Raw genomic sequence first — 15,347 nt, forward strand, 5'->3', positions numbered from 1 at the left:
CTGCAAACTTCCTTTTCCGTGTTCAGCTGTCCGATGTTGTATTAAACCAACACTAACACATATAATTCCTTAAGGCAATATGAACACGGAGCAGTCCGTTGAAACTATTTGTGAAAGTCACTGCCCAGTTTCGACACCGGAGGGAAATGACTCAAAGAAAGGACAGCTAAAAAGGTAACTGTGAGGATAGCTTACCATTGTTGTTAGCGTTAACGCCAGCCACCAACTACAGAGCAACTTGTATTTGCAGCCGAGCGGTTCATCTGGGTGCTTCGTTTATTCTGTTCACGTTTTGAGGCTTGATTTACATGTAAACTTTACGTGTTGTTTTCTTTCTTTTTTTTCTTTTCTTTTTCTTTTTTGCTTAACACATCAAATAAAATAATTTGTAAAATAACAGCAAGCTTCTGTAAAAGAAAAACAGGCAATTTACTCGCAGGTATTATATTTTTAGCCATATCGTAAAATATAATTCCTGTCACCTAGCCAAAGGTCCAAGTTTAATGTTTTAAGATGAAGTTTACTTAACTTAAAACACAAGTGACATAATGTGTTTATTGTGTACTTAAACAATTGTCCGATCTTGAGTACCTTTACTGCAACTAAGCTATTGTTGCTGTTGTTGGCTTAACATAATTGCATCTAATTGTATCCATATTTTTTCATCATTAATTCATTCCTTCTTTTTGTAGAACTCCATTATCAAAGTTTAAGAAAATACATTCCCACTTCAAGTCACCTGTAAGTAGCTTTCCTGTCTTCTTTTTCACACACACACACACACACACACACACACACACACACACACACACACACACACACACAAACAATCACCCATAGCATGCCACACATGCCTTATTCTGTTATGATTGTCACAGCTTCAAGTACTTGAGAGTGCTAAAGTCAGCCCTGCAGAGGAGGTGGAGGAGCTAGAGAGGAGAAGAGAGCAGCTGGATACAGAGATAGCACAGCTGGAGGCTGAGTAAGTACAGCTGTGTTGTTCTTGCTGTATTTCTGTCTTGAGGTCCAACTTGAATGCTATGGGTAGTGATGGTTCATTGAATCATTAGATGAACAGAACTCAGATTTAATCGTCCACCTGCACATAGCAGTTTATCTTTTTTAGATGTTTATAATTTTGTGCCTTTGCCTGCATATGACCTTTTGCATAAATCTGCTGAGACCATGCGTGCGTATATGTTTTTAGGGGCTATAGAGTAGAGGAGCTGGAGCATCATATTGATAAGTTGCATGAATACAACGACATCAAAGACATTGGGCAGTCACTCCTGGGTCGTATAGGTAAGAGAGGAAAAAGAAATTTCAGTTCAAGCTTTAAGTAGCATTCAATGTATGTAGTAATAAGTGAAGCTTGGTAAATTAAAATTATAAAGGTATATTATTAATGATGTTATAACTGCTGATGTGAATATTACTGTGATTCAGTAATTAACATTCCCCCTGAGCATCAACTCTTGTAAACACTGGGCATAGTATTTTCTTCAAGTGATGAAAATGTTTATCAGTCACTAACACTATCTTATTATAATACACCAAATTTCTCTCTGTTTGTCCCATGACACTTCTTATCTATCTGAGGTACTAATACATCATCATGTTGCCTAACAGCCACATACCTATCAACAGGCTTAAGTGACCCATTTTTAACATTGATGCATCACAACAACGTTATAAAACCACCATTTCAATTTAATTTCACAACAGTAACATCAATTGTATTTCCACAAATGTTACCTGGCAATCATCTAATGGACTAAACTGATATTTATATAGGGATGAATGCAGTAGTACCTTTATTTTTTTTTAGATGATGGGTCATGGACATGTTCCCTTAATCACACCTTTAATTTTAATAGAGCATTCTGGCGTTTAGGGTGGCACATCTAAACTTACCAATATTTTCCTACTCTGTGGAAAATCTGTCAGATTATGAGGCTATCTTATGCACAGCCCTTATCAGGTCACTCCACAGACTCGGTTGCATTCGGGTCTGAGGTCTGGCTGGGTCTTTCAAAAAATGTTAAAGTCATTCTTTTGTTTAGGTCATTGTTTTTGTTTTTTTGTTTTTAAACATCACTAAAACTGGGCATTTTAGCAGGGGTGTGTGGATCTTTCTATCCACTACACCTTCTTTACAACCATGACATGTGAAGTCCACTTGAATTAAATTTTAACTATGAGTGTTGGTTAATTTGCTGCATAACCATAAACGTACATTGTGATGAGAAGTGTGAGAGTATTAAAAAAAATGTAAACTAAGAATAGGGCTGAACGATTATGGAAAATAATCTAATTGCGATTTTTTGCCCCAATATTGCGATTGCGATGCGATATGCGATTATTTTTTAAGGTATTTGTCTTCTGTATTATTAAACAAAGACAAGCAATACATCATATACTATGGCCAATACTATATTACATTAATTTTAAACTGTTCTTTCCTGGAAGACAGACCTCTGTTATGATGACATGAGGTGATGCATGAATTGATGACTGACATTTTTATTTAACTTCTTCAATCACAACAGTATATTTGAACATACACAATAGTTTATTTTTAGCTTACAAACATCTGAGCATAAAGTGCTGACAAGGAACCCTGGTGTAAACATTAAAATGAAAGTCAGTACAATGTGCAGATTGCAGAAATATACATAAAAAAAATCAGTGGCTTTACCACACTCAGTTTTTCGACATCTGTGAACTACTAGACAGTCATTCAATTAAAAAATAATATGAAATAAATAAAACTAATAAATAAAAAATACACACATCTTACTGATCTCTGCAGTCAGTAACATTACACATAAAGTGCAAACATAATAGCAATTGTATAAACACACACACAAACACGCCTTTAAAATTTAAAGGCGTGAAATTGGACGGTCTAGCCTTCTGAATCAGAAGGCTAGTTCTGATTAGCGTCACCGCTGTCTCGGTGGAGTTTAATAAACTCGGCCGTCTGCTTCTTGCTATCTAAAATATAACCAGACACTGGTGTAAATTCTCGACTGTCTCACACTTCTGTTTAATAAGTTTTCTGTTTGACGTTTAGTCAGCTGTGTGAAAACCAAGGAGGAACCCACCCGGGGGATTAATAAAGTTTTATTTTTATCTAATCTAATAACTTTAATCTCAGCCAAACCGATTTACTCACGAACAAACAAAACACTGAAAAAAGCCCAACAATAACATTTTTAGGTTGTCTAAGTGACTTATATATTACGTTTAACCCGAGCAGCGAAACTCCGCGGTGATCTGAAAATGATGTGCCGGGAGTTGTGCCGTTCTCGGCCGCATCAGTAACCCTCGAGCTCCCGGCTAGCTGTCGAGCTGGTGGGTAGCAGACGCCTCTGAAAACGTCGAAGCACTTTTGCAAATATGGGATATCTTGATAAACCGAGCAGATATTTGATGTTTACACAACTACTTTCTCGCCTGAAAATATGTTAAAAGTTTATTTTGTGACCCAGAAAGATTAGTATGAGTAATTTTAAAACTTAGTAGCGGCCGCCATTGCTGGAAACTGGAGTTTGGCTGGGCCGCGCTATGAATTCTGGGATATGGTAGTAATTTGGACAGCCTTCGGCGCGTCGCTGTGACGTAATCGGTCTACAAATGCGGCCTCAGGAGGATGCAGCCCATGAATTGTATAATATAATCGCAGTATAATCGCAGCCTTTGCGGTTAGAAAATTGCACTTGATCATGTCGCGATATTATCGCAAATGCGATATATCGTTCAGCCCTAACTAAGAATTATAATGGAAGATTTAACCTCCTCAGTCAGCCACTGGAGGGCAGCAAAGAGGGGTGTGCCTGCTTTTTTTTTTCTCTGTTGAAACAGAAGTATTTTTAGTAAACCTTATGCAGTAATTAATAATATGCTGCACATGGGATTGCTTATAAAAACTCTTTAGAAAACAAATGACTTGACTTTTAGTGGCTGACCTTTTTTTTTTTTTAAAAGGTCAGCCACTAAAAATCATGTAGTTTTTGTGCTCAGTGATTATATTGGCTAATATTGAATGGGTTTCAAATTTGGTACTAACTTTTAGTAATTAAATTAATTAACTTGCATATCAGATAATGCTTGTACATCACTGGCATGCTGCCCACACATTTCTCCCCTTCTTGTGGAGTTCAAAAGGTTTTCTGACCAAAAAAGGAATTTCACCTTTTTACTAAAAGGGTAATTGTAATTTATCATAATCATAAGGGTTTTTTTGTATCCCTGTTCTGCAGCTGCACAAGGTTGAGTAAGTAGGGTGAAGTTCAGTTTTCATACTGGAAGGAGTTCTGGTGATTCACGGTCATGTCATACTACCTAAGGGTGTGTGTGTTTTATTGTAGATAAAATCTTGATGTTCCCTTCCCATTTTAGTCTGTGATTTTAAATGTACAGTGCACCAATATACTTATTTCCCACCTATGAACAGTCTGTGTAGAAAAGTTAGGTGATCTCTCATAGTAAAACTGTGCTGAGTTAAATTAGCATTCTCTTCAAGTTCTCTGTCAGTACAGTGAAGAGTCACGATGATAATGACTTCTTAGTGAACGGAGATGGCATTTCCCCTCTGACACAATAGCTGTCTTTCTCATCACCCGCAGGCTGACACACAATTACAATCTCTGTCTATAGATGCATGCATTCAGTAACACGTGCATATATATTCAAATACAAAGACGTGCCGTCATTCTTTCTTCTCCCTTCTTTCTCTCAAGCACACACTTTCACAAAAGCTCTACACTTAACGCAATGAGTTGCTGTTGTACTGTATGCTGTTATTCTGAGAGGGAGGAGTTGGGTGGGCAGGCCCTGGAGTGAGGAGACAAGAGGAGATGCCCTGCATTACCCTTTAAAGACAAATGTCCTTTGTCTCATGTCCATTTGTCTGTCTGTCTGACTGTTTGTCTGAGTTCATGTTGCTACTTAAAATCTTTCCCTTTTTTGCATATATTCACCACTTTAAGGTTTTCACTTCTGAAATTGCTGAAAAGGTGGTCATAGAATATAACAGAAAAATGGTGCAGATTGTGATACAAGCACCAAATTTGGCACAATTACTTGATTAGCTGTTTGAAAAATTAAGATTGCTGATTGGACACCAAGATCATTGAAAATCAGACATACAAGTTTAAACATCTCAGATTCATTTTTCCCATTATCAAGAGCCTAGCTGTAAGATATATATGCATATGTATTATATTATTTTGAAAGTAATGTTCAGTCAGTTTTGTTGTGTCTTTAGTAGATCAACACATTTTTGCAAACATTTTATTAACAACTACTTCAGCAATAAAAACAGCATAGAAAGCAAAAATGTTCATGGTGATAGTATCTGCCTCTATACTCATGTTTACATCCATACTTGGTCAGTTCCTGGCAGCATGCAGCTATTATAGGGAGTGTGGTCCATGAAACTGTACAGACTTCTTCCTCAGCCTTAGCCCAGCCCCAGATGATTCCTGCCTGGTAGGCAGCATGCTTTGCATGGTCCCTAAGGGCTGCACTTGATGATGGAATAGCTCTTCTCTCTCCATGCAAGGCTCACTTCTTACTCATGAACTTGTTTAGTCATACATCACTATGACAAAGTGCTTCAGATGATGCAGGTCATCGTCAGACGCTTCAGAAGGAGTCTAAGTTTAACAAAGGTTTTAATAATTTCATCACACATGTCCTTATGTCCGTAGGGTATTTGAAAGTAGAATGGGAGACAGAGCCTTCAGCTTTCAGGCCCCTCTTCTGTGAAACCAGCTCTCAATCTGGATTTGGGAAATAGACACCCTCTCTACTTATAAAATTAGGCTCACAACTTTTCTTTTTGATTAAGCTAATAGTTATTGCTGGATCAGGTGATCCCTGAGCTTCCACAGTTTGTCTCTTGTCCTGTCTTCTTCCCATCACTCCCAACTGGTCACGGCAGATGGCTTCCCTTCTCTAAGCCTGGTTCTGCCTGAGGTTTCTTCCTGTTAAAATTCAGTTTTTCCTTCCCACTGTCTACAATGCTATAATGAACACATTGGTGCCCTTTGCGTTAATGAATGAGCTACTGACGTCTAGTCAGAGTTGCATCTCTCGTATACCCCAGTGTCAGCCACCTCTTGGCTGAGACAGCATCTAGGCACTTGGTACTTGTGATTGCTACAAGAGGCCCTCTTGTAGCAATCACTGGACTACTGATTGTGTCAGATTCACAAACCTTGTTGGCTAGCAACTTGAACAACTCTGTTTTATTGCCGTCATCTCTGAGAAAACAGAAGTTTATCTATGACTTTATATGCCATCAATGTCAGAGCTATAAATGAAGTTCATCACATAAACTGGATCTTCTGTGTGCTTCCCTCACCTAGTTTAGCCCACGAACCAATGTTGTTGACCAGGGTATGCTGTGCACAGGCAACTTCTTGGGAGTCACAGATGACAGATAGTGGTGAGGACCAGTGTCAGTAGTTCATCCATGGGATGTGGCTGAATGCTGAAACAAAGGCACTGCTCCTACCTCCATGCCCCATTTACCCCATGCAGTAGCGCTACTAGCCTAATAATATACCAGAAAAGTAAGCAAATGCTGCATGCTTCAAAACATAGAAATTGACACAAGATAATGAAAATCAGTAAATTATGTAGCAATTAAATGCAAAAACTACTTTTTCATGGGTCATATTGGCTGCCTTCTTGAAAAATGTGATTTTCATGTGGCTAATCAGAAAATATTATTATACAAGGGGCCAAATTGTACCGAATTTGGTGTTTGCATCACCATTGCATGATTTTGGATTTAATTTGATATTATCTGCTTCACAATTAGGGAAATATAGCATTTACCTTCTCAGATGATTATTTTGAACATATTCAACATGCAGACTTTCTAAATCAAAACTTTAGTCTGTCCATTTTTCCTGGTACACAGACTCCTTATAACAAACGATGGCAAAGTTTATTTATCCCTTTAGCCCAAAATTAGTTTAGTATTCAGAGAGAGTTTTTTAAATTTTATTTCAAATTAAATGTCATGAGACTTAAGAGACAACAAGCAGGATGCGTAATTACTAAAACCTCCTTCCACCTTCTTAGTAAATGCTTAAATTAGATGTTGGCATTATCATTATCATCATTATTATTACCAGGCGCTATGCCAAGAATTTAAGTTTAATCTGTCATACAGTATCGTTAAAGGCGGATCTGGTAGGTGCCAAAGTTATCATTCATTGTGACATCCAGCATCCACCCCACAGCCGTTGCTAAAATAAGAACGAGTCCTGCAACAGAACATTGTCTCCACTGAGCCCTGAGGGGTGTACTGTGAAGCACAAATGAGTTAGCGAGTTGTAACAAGCCTAAAGCCATAAAGGTGGCTCTCTTTTACCGCGTTAGGTCACCATAGTAACTAAACACATAACCTGATTCAGAGTTATATTCCATTTAAAATCTGCTGTAGGCACCACATCTCAACTGATTCTTTTCAAGACAACATGCTCCAAATTTGATTTTAGATTCTCTGCTTAAGGAATATGTTTATACTGTACTAATACCTCCAAAGGAAGCCTGCAGTAAAGTCACACAGCAAAGTTACAGCAGTGCAACATGCGCTGCATGGTCACAGGAATTTGCATGCATTCAATTGGTGATGTAGAAAATGTTTACATGTTTTATGCTTGAACCTAATCTTCTACCAAGTCTGTTTTACACTGCTGGAATTACAGGAAATACGCACAACATAGGTCAGATAATATATCACTCTACTTGTAGGCTAGTTATCAAGGAGAATATCAACTAAGGAAAATCAACTTCACTGTGACCAGCTAAAATCTAAAGTGGTTTCCACAACTTCTTCATCGTGTTATGGGATTGTGTCTGACATAAATGCGTTGTTGTCGTTGTTTTAAATGGATCCGTTTTGATGTTGTAATGTGGAGTGTTCATGTAAAAAGTAAATGGTAAAAGGTGTAGTAACATTTTGTCTCCTAGCATTGTTACCTATCACTCTTCTACTTTTACAGCTTTTTCTTTATAGACCTCTGTCTGCTGTTCTCCTGTCCCGATGTCTCTGTTGAAATAGGCGGCACTGAACTGATCCTTAAAAAGAAAAGTCAGCTGACATATCAGAGCTTGGCTATGTTGAGCTTGCTTTGTAGCACACGACTGTGGTGTCAACATCACACAGGTGGTCTTAGATTATATAAAGAGGCAGAAACACCTGAGACTGAAAGAACTATGCATAGTGCTCCAAGGTCACTGTAGTAACCTAAATGCCATGTGTATTGACTGATTCTGTTTTAAAGACAAAAAAAGAATAGTGAGGCCAAATGTTGATTGTACTTTTTTATTCCACTTTGCATAGTTTAATTTATCTACCTGAAAGCATTCTCACTTCATTTTTACTAACAAAACACTTTGAAACAATATTAATAGGTAATTTATTAAAAAGTATTTGCAGGTTTTTTTGCCGTGTGTGTGTTTTCATTTTTTGACTGTTGGATAAACAGATTCGTACTGACCTTGGCAGTTAGGGCATATAAAAAGTCTAATATTTGTTAGTTGCCTTTCTTTGCCAAGCACTTATCTATCAGGCTGGACCTGACATAATTCAGCATAGTTTGATTCTGTAGAATACTAACGACCCCAAGATTCAGCTAGCGGGGCTAAGTAACTGGAAATCTTTAAAATATTGGTAATAAAACACAATGTAGATTATCAATATCCTTTAAATACTTCTGTTCATACCCCTTTTACCAAGTGCAAGCCTCGTCTTTAGCCTGATTAATTATTCGGTGCTGTACTCTTGGCCTGTTCAGTGTTTTGTGGTTTGTTTGAAATGTAGGCTAGAGGGAGTTGACCCTGTAACCTGTCTTGCAGCTGCTCTGAGAGGGACCACCACACGAGATCTCTACGCTCACTTTGGTTTGGAACTGGATGACTGAACAAAAAGAGAAAATGAAAATAAAATGGTGAGGACGGTTCTTCTGACAAAGAAAACTGCAGGAAAAAAAAGTTAAAGACCACAAACTTATTAATAGATTTGATGTCCCCTTTTTTCTTGGTTAACAATTTTGATAATGAAAGGACACTGGGATTTTTCCATTATGCTGGCATGGTATTTAAAATAGTCTAGCTATTCAAACCTTTCAGTGGGTTCATTCCAGTCTTTCAAGATCTGTCTGTGTGTACAAGGATGTAAATGCTGCTGAGGGTTAATTTAAATGTTTGAGCTTACCTAAATAGAACTAAAGTAAAGGCCTGTCTGTACTGGCTACTCAAATGGCAGTCGTTTTCTAACTTTGCTTGTTTGGTTTGTTATTTACAGAAAAGATAAGAATACTGGAGTGTTAAACTGTACTACCAGTAAGTGACATGAATTTAATAAATGAGATGCTTAAATATCACAATTTATAAAGATACACCGTCTTTTTGTTTCAATTCACATCCTTCACCTAATTTAAGAAAGGGTACTGGGCAACTTTCACAGATATTTATAGTTTTCTGTCTGTCAGCACTTGAACTTCTGAAAAACAAAAGCTCTGGTGGACTTGATGTACCGAAAAAAAGCATAGCATGCATAATACAATCTAAGAATCAGTGATAAGTGTCATCTGCTATCAAGAGTTTGACAACGCCTGTGATACTCTCATTAACTTGATTGGCATCTGTATCTGCTTGTGAAACTGAATGGAAATCTATCACTGGCAGGTCGAAGCTGGTCAAATTTTCTTGCCCTGATAATTGCATCTCTTTATCATTCAGCTAAGATCTCAAACACTAGTGTGTATGGGATAGCAGTATGATAATTGTGTTGTAAAACTTATCACCTTTTTGTGACTCCTTGGTATTACCACAGATCGAGTCCACTATTTGACCCAAGGTTACACTTAACATGTTTTTTGCAAGAATTTCCAAACAAGTCTCTCCTTGTCAGATCTCTCCGGGACCACTGGGAGCGCGTCCTTTGTTGACCTGCACCAGTGGCTCTCAACGGCCTGCTATCGTAGACTTTTGTAATCCACCCTGGTTATGCAGTGCAATTCAAGAGATGTCACGTTGCTAGTATAAGCACTGTGTAAAATGTCAACGTCCTTGTGTTCTGTAAATGTAGACAACAGGACATTTCTTGGCTTGAAGTTGCAGCAGTCCGTAAAGCAAAAACAATTATTCACAATTATTCATGAGCCAACATGTAGTATAGAAATTGTTTGGTGCCAAAGTTTTATTGCAACACTTGAGAGCAGTTCTGTCTGGCTCAGCAGTCGTACATTTAAGAATGTATGTGACATCTACGAGGAGTTCAAATAACTTAATGTTATTTTCAATCAACCTAGCCTTTGTACTGAAAAATGGCAAGTTACAGATGTTATAGTAGATCCGAGTCCTCTCTGGAACACAGGACGGGTTAAATCCTGTCGCTATTGTTCGAAAACCTGCCCTTCCTAATTCCACAGTCCTCCGGGAGCTCCTGTGTTGACATACATAGGCTTAAAGAAAATTTCTAGCAGGTCGCAGCAGAGTAATGAGTGAATGGCATAAAGAGGCGTACTCATTTTGCATCAGGGCCTTGTCACAACCACGTTGAAACTGCTGCGCGTGCTGGCCTCGTTAACTGAGCTTGCTGGGCCACACCGCATTTCCTGAACCTCCTGCTGGATGTGACGTAGAAAAAGATGTACATTCATGTTCTTGATTGGCTGTTGCACCCGTCCGTCAACTCTTATTCCTGATTCACTGATTTGACGCTGACGGCAGTGGGCGGGCGCAAGTAAGAAAATTATAAGGTCATTTGAATTACGCCTGCTAGTGAGCTTATCGGCTACAATGAAGCCAGTGATAATATTGATGATTATGACAATGAACGGATGATGATCGTGGGATCAAAGTCGACGGAGACTGCCAGGCGATTTCGAAGAAGGAGCAGCGGGTCGTTGTGATATTAACAAAGGGGGGGGATCCCAGTGCTTGTGTCAGCCCGTGTGCGTTTCTCTGTCAAGCCGACCGAGCGGCGGTGAAGAGCGGAGGGAGGGAGGGAGAGAGTGGGGGGGGGGGCGACCAGGCTAGCCTGTAAGCCGATCAAGGTGGAATTGCACACAACGACTTTCACGTTTGGGATTTCTGCGTACCTGCATGCTGTGAAGGAGGTGCAAGGTATGTAAACGGAAATGGGTCCCTGCCTCAGCCCAGATCGATCGGCGTGGTGTTTGAGGGACCGGTCCGTTTATTATTCGCCAGAAGAAAGGAGAGAGGAGCAGCGGCGGCTCGTCATCTCCTTGTCAGCGATTAACCCGCTGACGGGACTCGGGGTGTCCGATGTTTACATTTGAGACGGCCATTTGTCCCCGACAAGCAAACCGTGCGATTACACCATATGCCTCATCTTCATCTCCTGAAAGAAGCTGCTCATGGTGTCACGCTGTCCGCTTCCTTTAAGCCGATGCGCACAATACGCTGCGCATCCTGTTTCCCTGGCGCGCCTGTTACCATGATAACCTATATCAGTTTGATGATTTTGGCCAACGTCGTTGCAATAAAAAAGGCTTCGTCTGAAATGCACATGGCATGGTTAGTGAGGTGTAACCTTGCCAACAGTGGGTTGAGCCTTCCCCCTGTCGTTGCCACAGCCTCTACCGCAATGCTACGCGCCATGAAAATTTCCGGGTTCGGCATCAGCGAATGATGAAGCTCTTTTCTTACCGGGAAGTGGCCACCTCTCCCCTTAATGCATCTCTTTCCCTCGAACCCATCACGTCGATCTGTTTGAGGTTCAGGGTAATGTAATCGTCCACACAGAGCTCTCCTCTGTGCTTGTTTATATTTTAGCAGTGGAGTTATTGAATTTGCATGATGGAGCTAACATCATCACAATTACAGCCAGATGTATGGAGGCATTGAGGGGGTTATAAAATGGCCTTTTGATGATGATGATGAACTGAAATCAATCATCTCTATATGTATTGTGCTTAAAGGCTATTTAAAAAATAACAAACATGGGTGTGAAGATATCATTTACTGTTTAGGCTTATCTTCCTGGCTGTATCAGGTGGCAACTGGGAAACTGTGTCAGCATGTGCTGTCTGCTGTCACTTTAGACTGTTTGCTGTGAATTCCGAACAGAGCCTTTAGGCTTCTTTTTGTTTTCTCCTTCAAGCAAGAAGAGAAAATTTAAGGGTTCCACCCAGCTTAACACATTTTATAAATGTTTTACAATCTCATCTGTAATCATGAATACCCAGAGGTCACCCAAGACTCTAAATTTCCGCTATTTCAAATGGTAACCCTTCACCGCAACTTCAGTCTACCAGAGCTGACTCAGTGGATTGAAATGGACTGCAGATATGTAAACAAAACCATAGACCATAACATTGTTAAGGTGTTGAGTTCTAAGGAAGTGGATTCAAAAATTCTGTTTGCTCATATAACGTGCACGTAACCTTTCAGTCATTTGGCCTGAAATGTTTGTGATCAGTAGATACAGAGGGGGCTGGCAGACCCTTCTGTATCTATTTATATGTGTTTGCATTCTTTCAGGATGATGCGTCTAGCATGCTGCACTGCCCTGCTTTTTGTGTTGAGGCTGCTGGTGGGCTTGCCCTGGTACCAGGTTCTTCCAGCCATCCTGATCTTCTATCTGGGAAGTGGAGGATGGAACTTCCTGGATATCTTTGCCAAAACAGTTGGCAGAGACTTACAGTAAGCATTGGAATTATGTTTGTTTGCTAAATGCAAAATCATAAAATTGGACCATAGATGCATTATGTCTTCCAAATCATTTGGCATGAGCTATGTCACTTTTAACTGTGACCCAGTGGCCAATTTCCTGTAGTTTTGGCTCTGAAATTCAGACAGAGTTAAATGTGACCTCAATAGTCACACAGTGCTAAATCTGCAAAAACAGGAGAAATCCATGCAAGTTGTTTCACAGTTGCAGATAAATTCTCATCTTCACCACATAATTGTCACGAACAAGGGTTAGTTCCTAAGCCCTTGTTAAGAGCTGGCTAGATATTCCTTCTGTACCTGTTTCTAAACACGCAATCTCAAATATTTAAGACAAAAGGTCCAGAGGACAGAGAGAAGGGTAGGAGCAAATGTTTTAAGTGGCATACCTAAAGCCAGTATTTACAAGTGGAAACTGGCATTGTAGTTGGTTTGAGGTTAACTTCCTTTTTTCCTCAATAGCTGCAGTAATCTTAAAACAGGAAATTGTAAATTATCTCTTTAGGGGAACAGCGACACAATAATCTACCCATTAGGGATTACTGCCATTCAGGGACCCATTATATACAAAGGTCACCCAGTTTTCTCATGATTAGAGAACGAAATATTACTGTTTGTCCTCCTTTTCTGTTAAATTGTCATAGAAAATGTACTAGCCACATCTAATGTTTAGTCTTGTTTATACATTTTATTATCTTTGCTTCTGGCATCTGCTTGATTAGAATTATGACGTTAAGTTGTATTATTGATCAATTGTATTATTGTCTAAAGTGTCAAGGTTAGAAAGACTCTGTACAGCATTGGATCTTAACGAATCATATATTTCACACAGTGACTCACGAGCTGTTGATGAGGCATTTTTGTGTGACAAAGCTCAGGTATATACATTGTAAGAGTCACTAAGGCATTAGAAATAAATAGGCTATAGTTTTATAATGGGTACTGTTCTTAAGCAATAGATCCGTATGAGTAAGAAAAGGCATGACAAAAGAAAGTAATTAGCCTCAACTAGCTGTGCAACAATAAATGCTTATCTAGACCATCATGAAATAACTCTCTTATGTAATGATAAGCATATTGTCGCTACCTCACTCTAGCCAAGAAGTACTTTGGCTTATTGTTTTTTTTTATGACATTTCTGTAATTATTCACTGCTCAGGAGATTGACCACTACCTTTGTACCACAAATGTAAAGTGCTGAGAATTGCCATTCATGCATAATTTGACCTTGTGGGCCTCCAAGCCATATCTGTTGAAATATTTTATGCTTTGTAATGTGGTTTGGATACAGTTCGCAATACATTCAAGTACAGCTTCTTTAAAAGGTGGTTTATGTATTTTTGCAAAAGGGAATTTGGTGGATCGTTAGACAAATGTTTGTTGCCAAAAGACAGGATACATCAAGTTGTCTTTGTTCATTTCTCAGATCTATTGATACATGGTGTGGATTTAAGCAGATGAGCTGCAAATGTTAATGCTAATGTTTGTTTGTTTTTAAAAGTGCAAAAAAATAACAGCAAATTATGAACAGTGAAATGGCTAATGTTGCTGGGAATCATTAAGTTATTTGTTCTCTTACAGTAATGTTTTCTTTTGCTCCTTCAGTGCAGCCAGTGTTTTACTGCGGGTGAAACTGAACGTCAGGCGCCACCTCAGAGAGAAGAACACTATTCCCAAGATCTTTGCTGAAACGGTGCACCGTCATGGGGACAAAACAGCGCTCATCTTCGAGGGCACTGGGGAGAGATGGACTTTCCGACAGTTGGATGAATACTCCAACAGAGTGGCTAACCTGCTATTGGAAAGAGGCTTTAAGGTAGATGTACAACACAATAAAGCTTCATTAAAAGCAATTAAGCAAAAGCAAATCTTTTTAAAGTTATATTACTGTCTTTTTTGTTTTTGTTTCTGCCATTAGGAAGGTGATGTGGTGGCCCTTTTCATGGAGAACAGATCGCAGTACGTGGGCATATGGTTGGGCATGGCTAAAATTGGAGTAGAAGCGGCTCTCATCAACTTCAATTTAAGACTAGATGCTTTGGTCCACTGTGTCACCATCTCCAATGCCAAGGCTGTGATCTTTGGTTCAGAGCTAACTGATGGTAAGAGCAAAGAGGGCAGATGAAAGTTGGATAGATTCGAAAGTTAGACGAGAAAGCTGAGGCATAACAGTCTGTACAGCATCGTCATATGCTGATGAATGCTGTTCTGGTTCCTGTGCAATAAGAGAGGTGAGTGGTGAGGTGAGACAGCCACAGAGGTCATAAAGACAAATGGGTTTTGGAGGAGGTGTTTCTTCAGTATCAGCCAGTAAAGCTTTAAATGACTGATAAACACAAAGAAGGGATAAGGTAATGAGGGAGGGACTGCCACTAGTCTGCAGTGTCCAAGGTCTGAGCTCTGCAGAGAAATGTGTTGCATGATAGGAGGCAGATAAAAGGCAGAATCACTGTGACATAGACACGTCTGATAGTACAGTGTTCAGGTCAAATCAACTGAGGGTTATGGTTTTTGTTAGGGGCTAGATCAAACCATTACACACTGTTTTAAAATCATGTTGGTTTTTATACATCATCATTGAAACAAATATATTGTTTCAATTAAATTAATTACAGCACCTA

The 15,347-nt window shown here is 39.3% G+C and overlaps 2 protein-coding genes across 4 annotated transcripts in view; both read left to right on the forward strand.

Annotated features, from left to right (window-relative positions):
- Window positions 1-9,373, forward strand: swi5 (SWI5 homologous recombination repair protein). Its single transcript, XM_085413688.1, has 5 exons — window positions 1-174; window positions 693-741; window positions 879-982; window positions 1,208-1,302; window positions 8,884-9,373. The coding sequence occupies exons 1-5, from the start codon at window positions 80-82 to the stop codon at window positions 8,946-8,948; spliced, it is 408 nt and encodes a 135-aa protein (XP_085269814.1). The 5' UTR covers window positions 1-79; the 3' UTR covers window positions 8,949-9,373.
- Window positions 8,884-15,347, forward strand: part of slc27a4 (solute carrier family 27 member 4) — a 23,789-nt gene continuing 17,325 nt past the window's right edge. The window contains exons 1-4 of one of the 3 annotated variants that reach the window (XM_085413685.1): window positions 8,884-8,975; window positions 12,538-12,699; window positions 14,332-14,542; window positions 14,645-14,828. In XM_085413685.1, coding sequence (XP_085269811.1) covers window positions 8,941-8,975; window positions 12,538-12,699; window positions 14,332-14,542; window positions 14,645-14,828 — 592 coding nt within the window. In that variant the 5' untranslated portion in view covers window positions 8,884-8,940. Of the gene's footprint in view, window positions 8,976-10,749; window positions 11,158-11,201; window positions 11,779-12,537; window positions 12,700-14,331; window positions 14,543-14,644; window positions 14,829-15,347 lie in introns of those variants that run through there. The other 2 variants (XM_085413686.1, XM_085413687.1) reach the window with 2 other exon arrangements.

This window comes from Rhamphochromis longiceps, linkage group LG7 (assembly GCF_057381845.1).
Source record: "Rhamphochromis longiceps isolate RC_006_pf linkage group LG7, R_longiceps_female_GT1.1, whole genome shotgun sequence".
In the NCBI taxonomy this organism is placed as follows: Eukaryota; Metazoa; Chordata; class Actinopteri; order Cichliformes; family Cichlidae; genus Rhamphochromis; species Rhamphochromis longiceps.

Bases quoted from the DNA above. Each gene is read 5' to 3' on its own strand.
- swi5 (XM_085413688.1), top strand. From the start codon at position 80: ATGAACACGGAGCAGTCCGTTGAAACTATTTGTGAAAGTCACTGCCCA. The intron at 983-1,207 runs GTAAGTACAGCT...ATATGTTTTTAG, and splicing joins ATAGCACAGCTGGAGGCTGA to GGGCTATAGAGTAGAGGAGC. The intron at 1,303-8,883 runs GTAAGAGAGGAA...CCTGTCTTGCAG, and splicing joins GTCACTCCTGGGTCGTATAG to CTGCTCTGAGAGGGACCACC.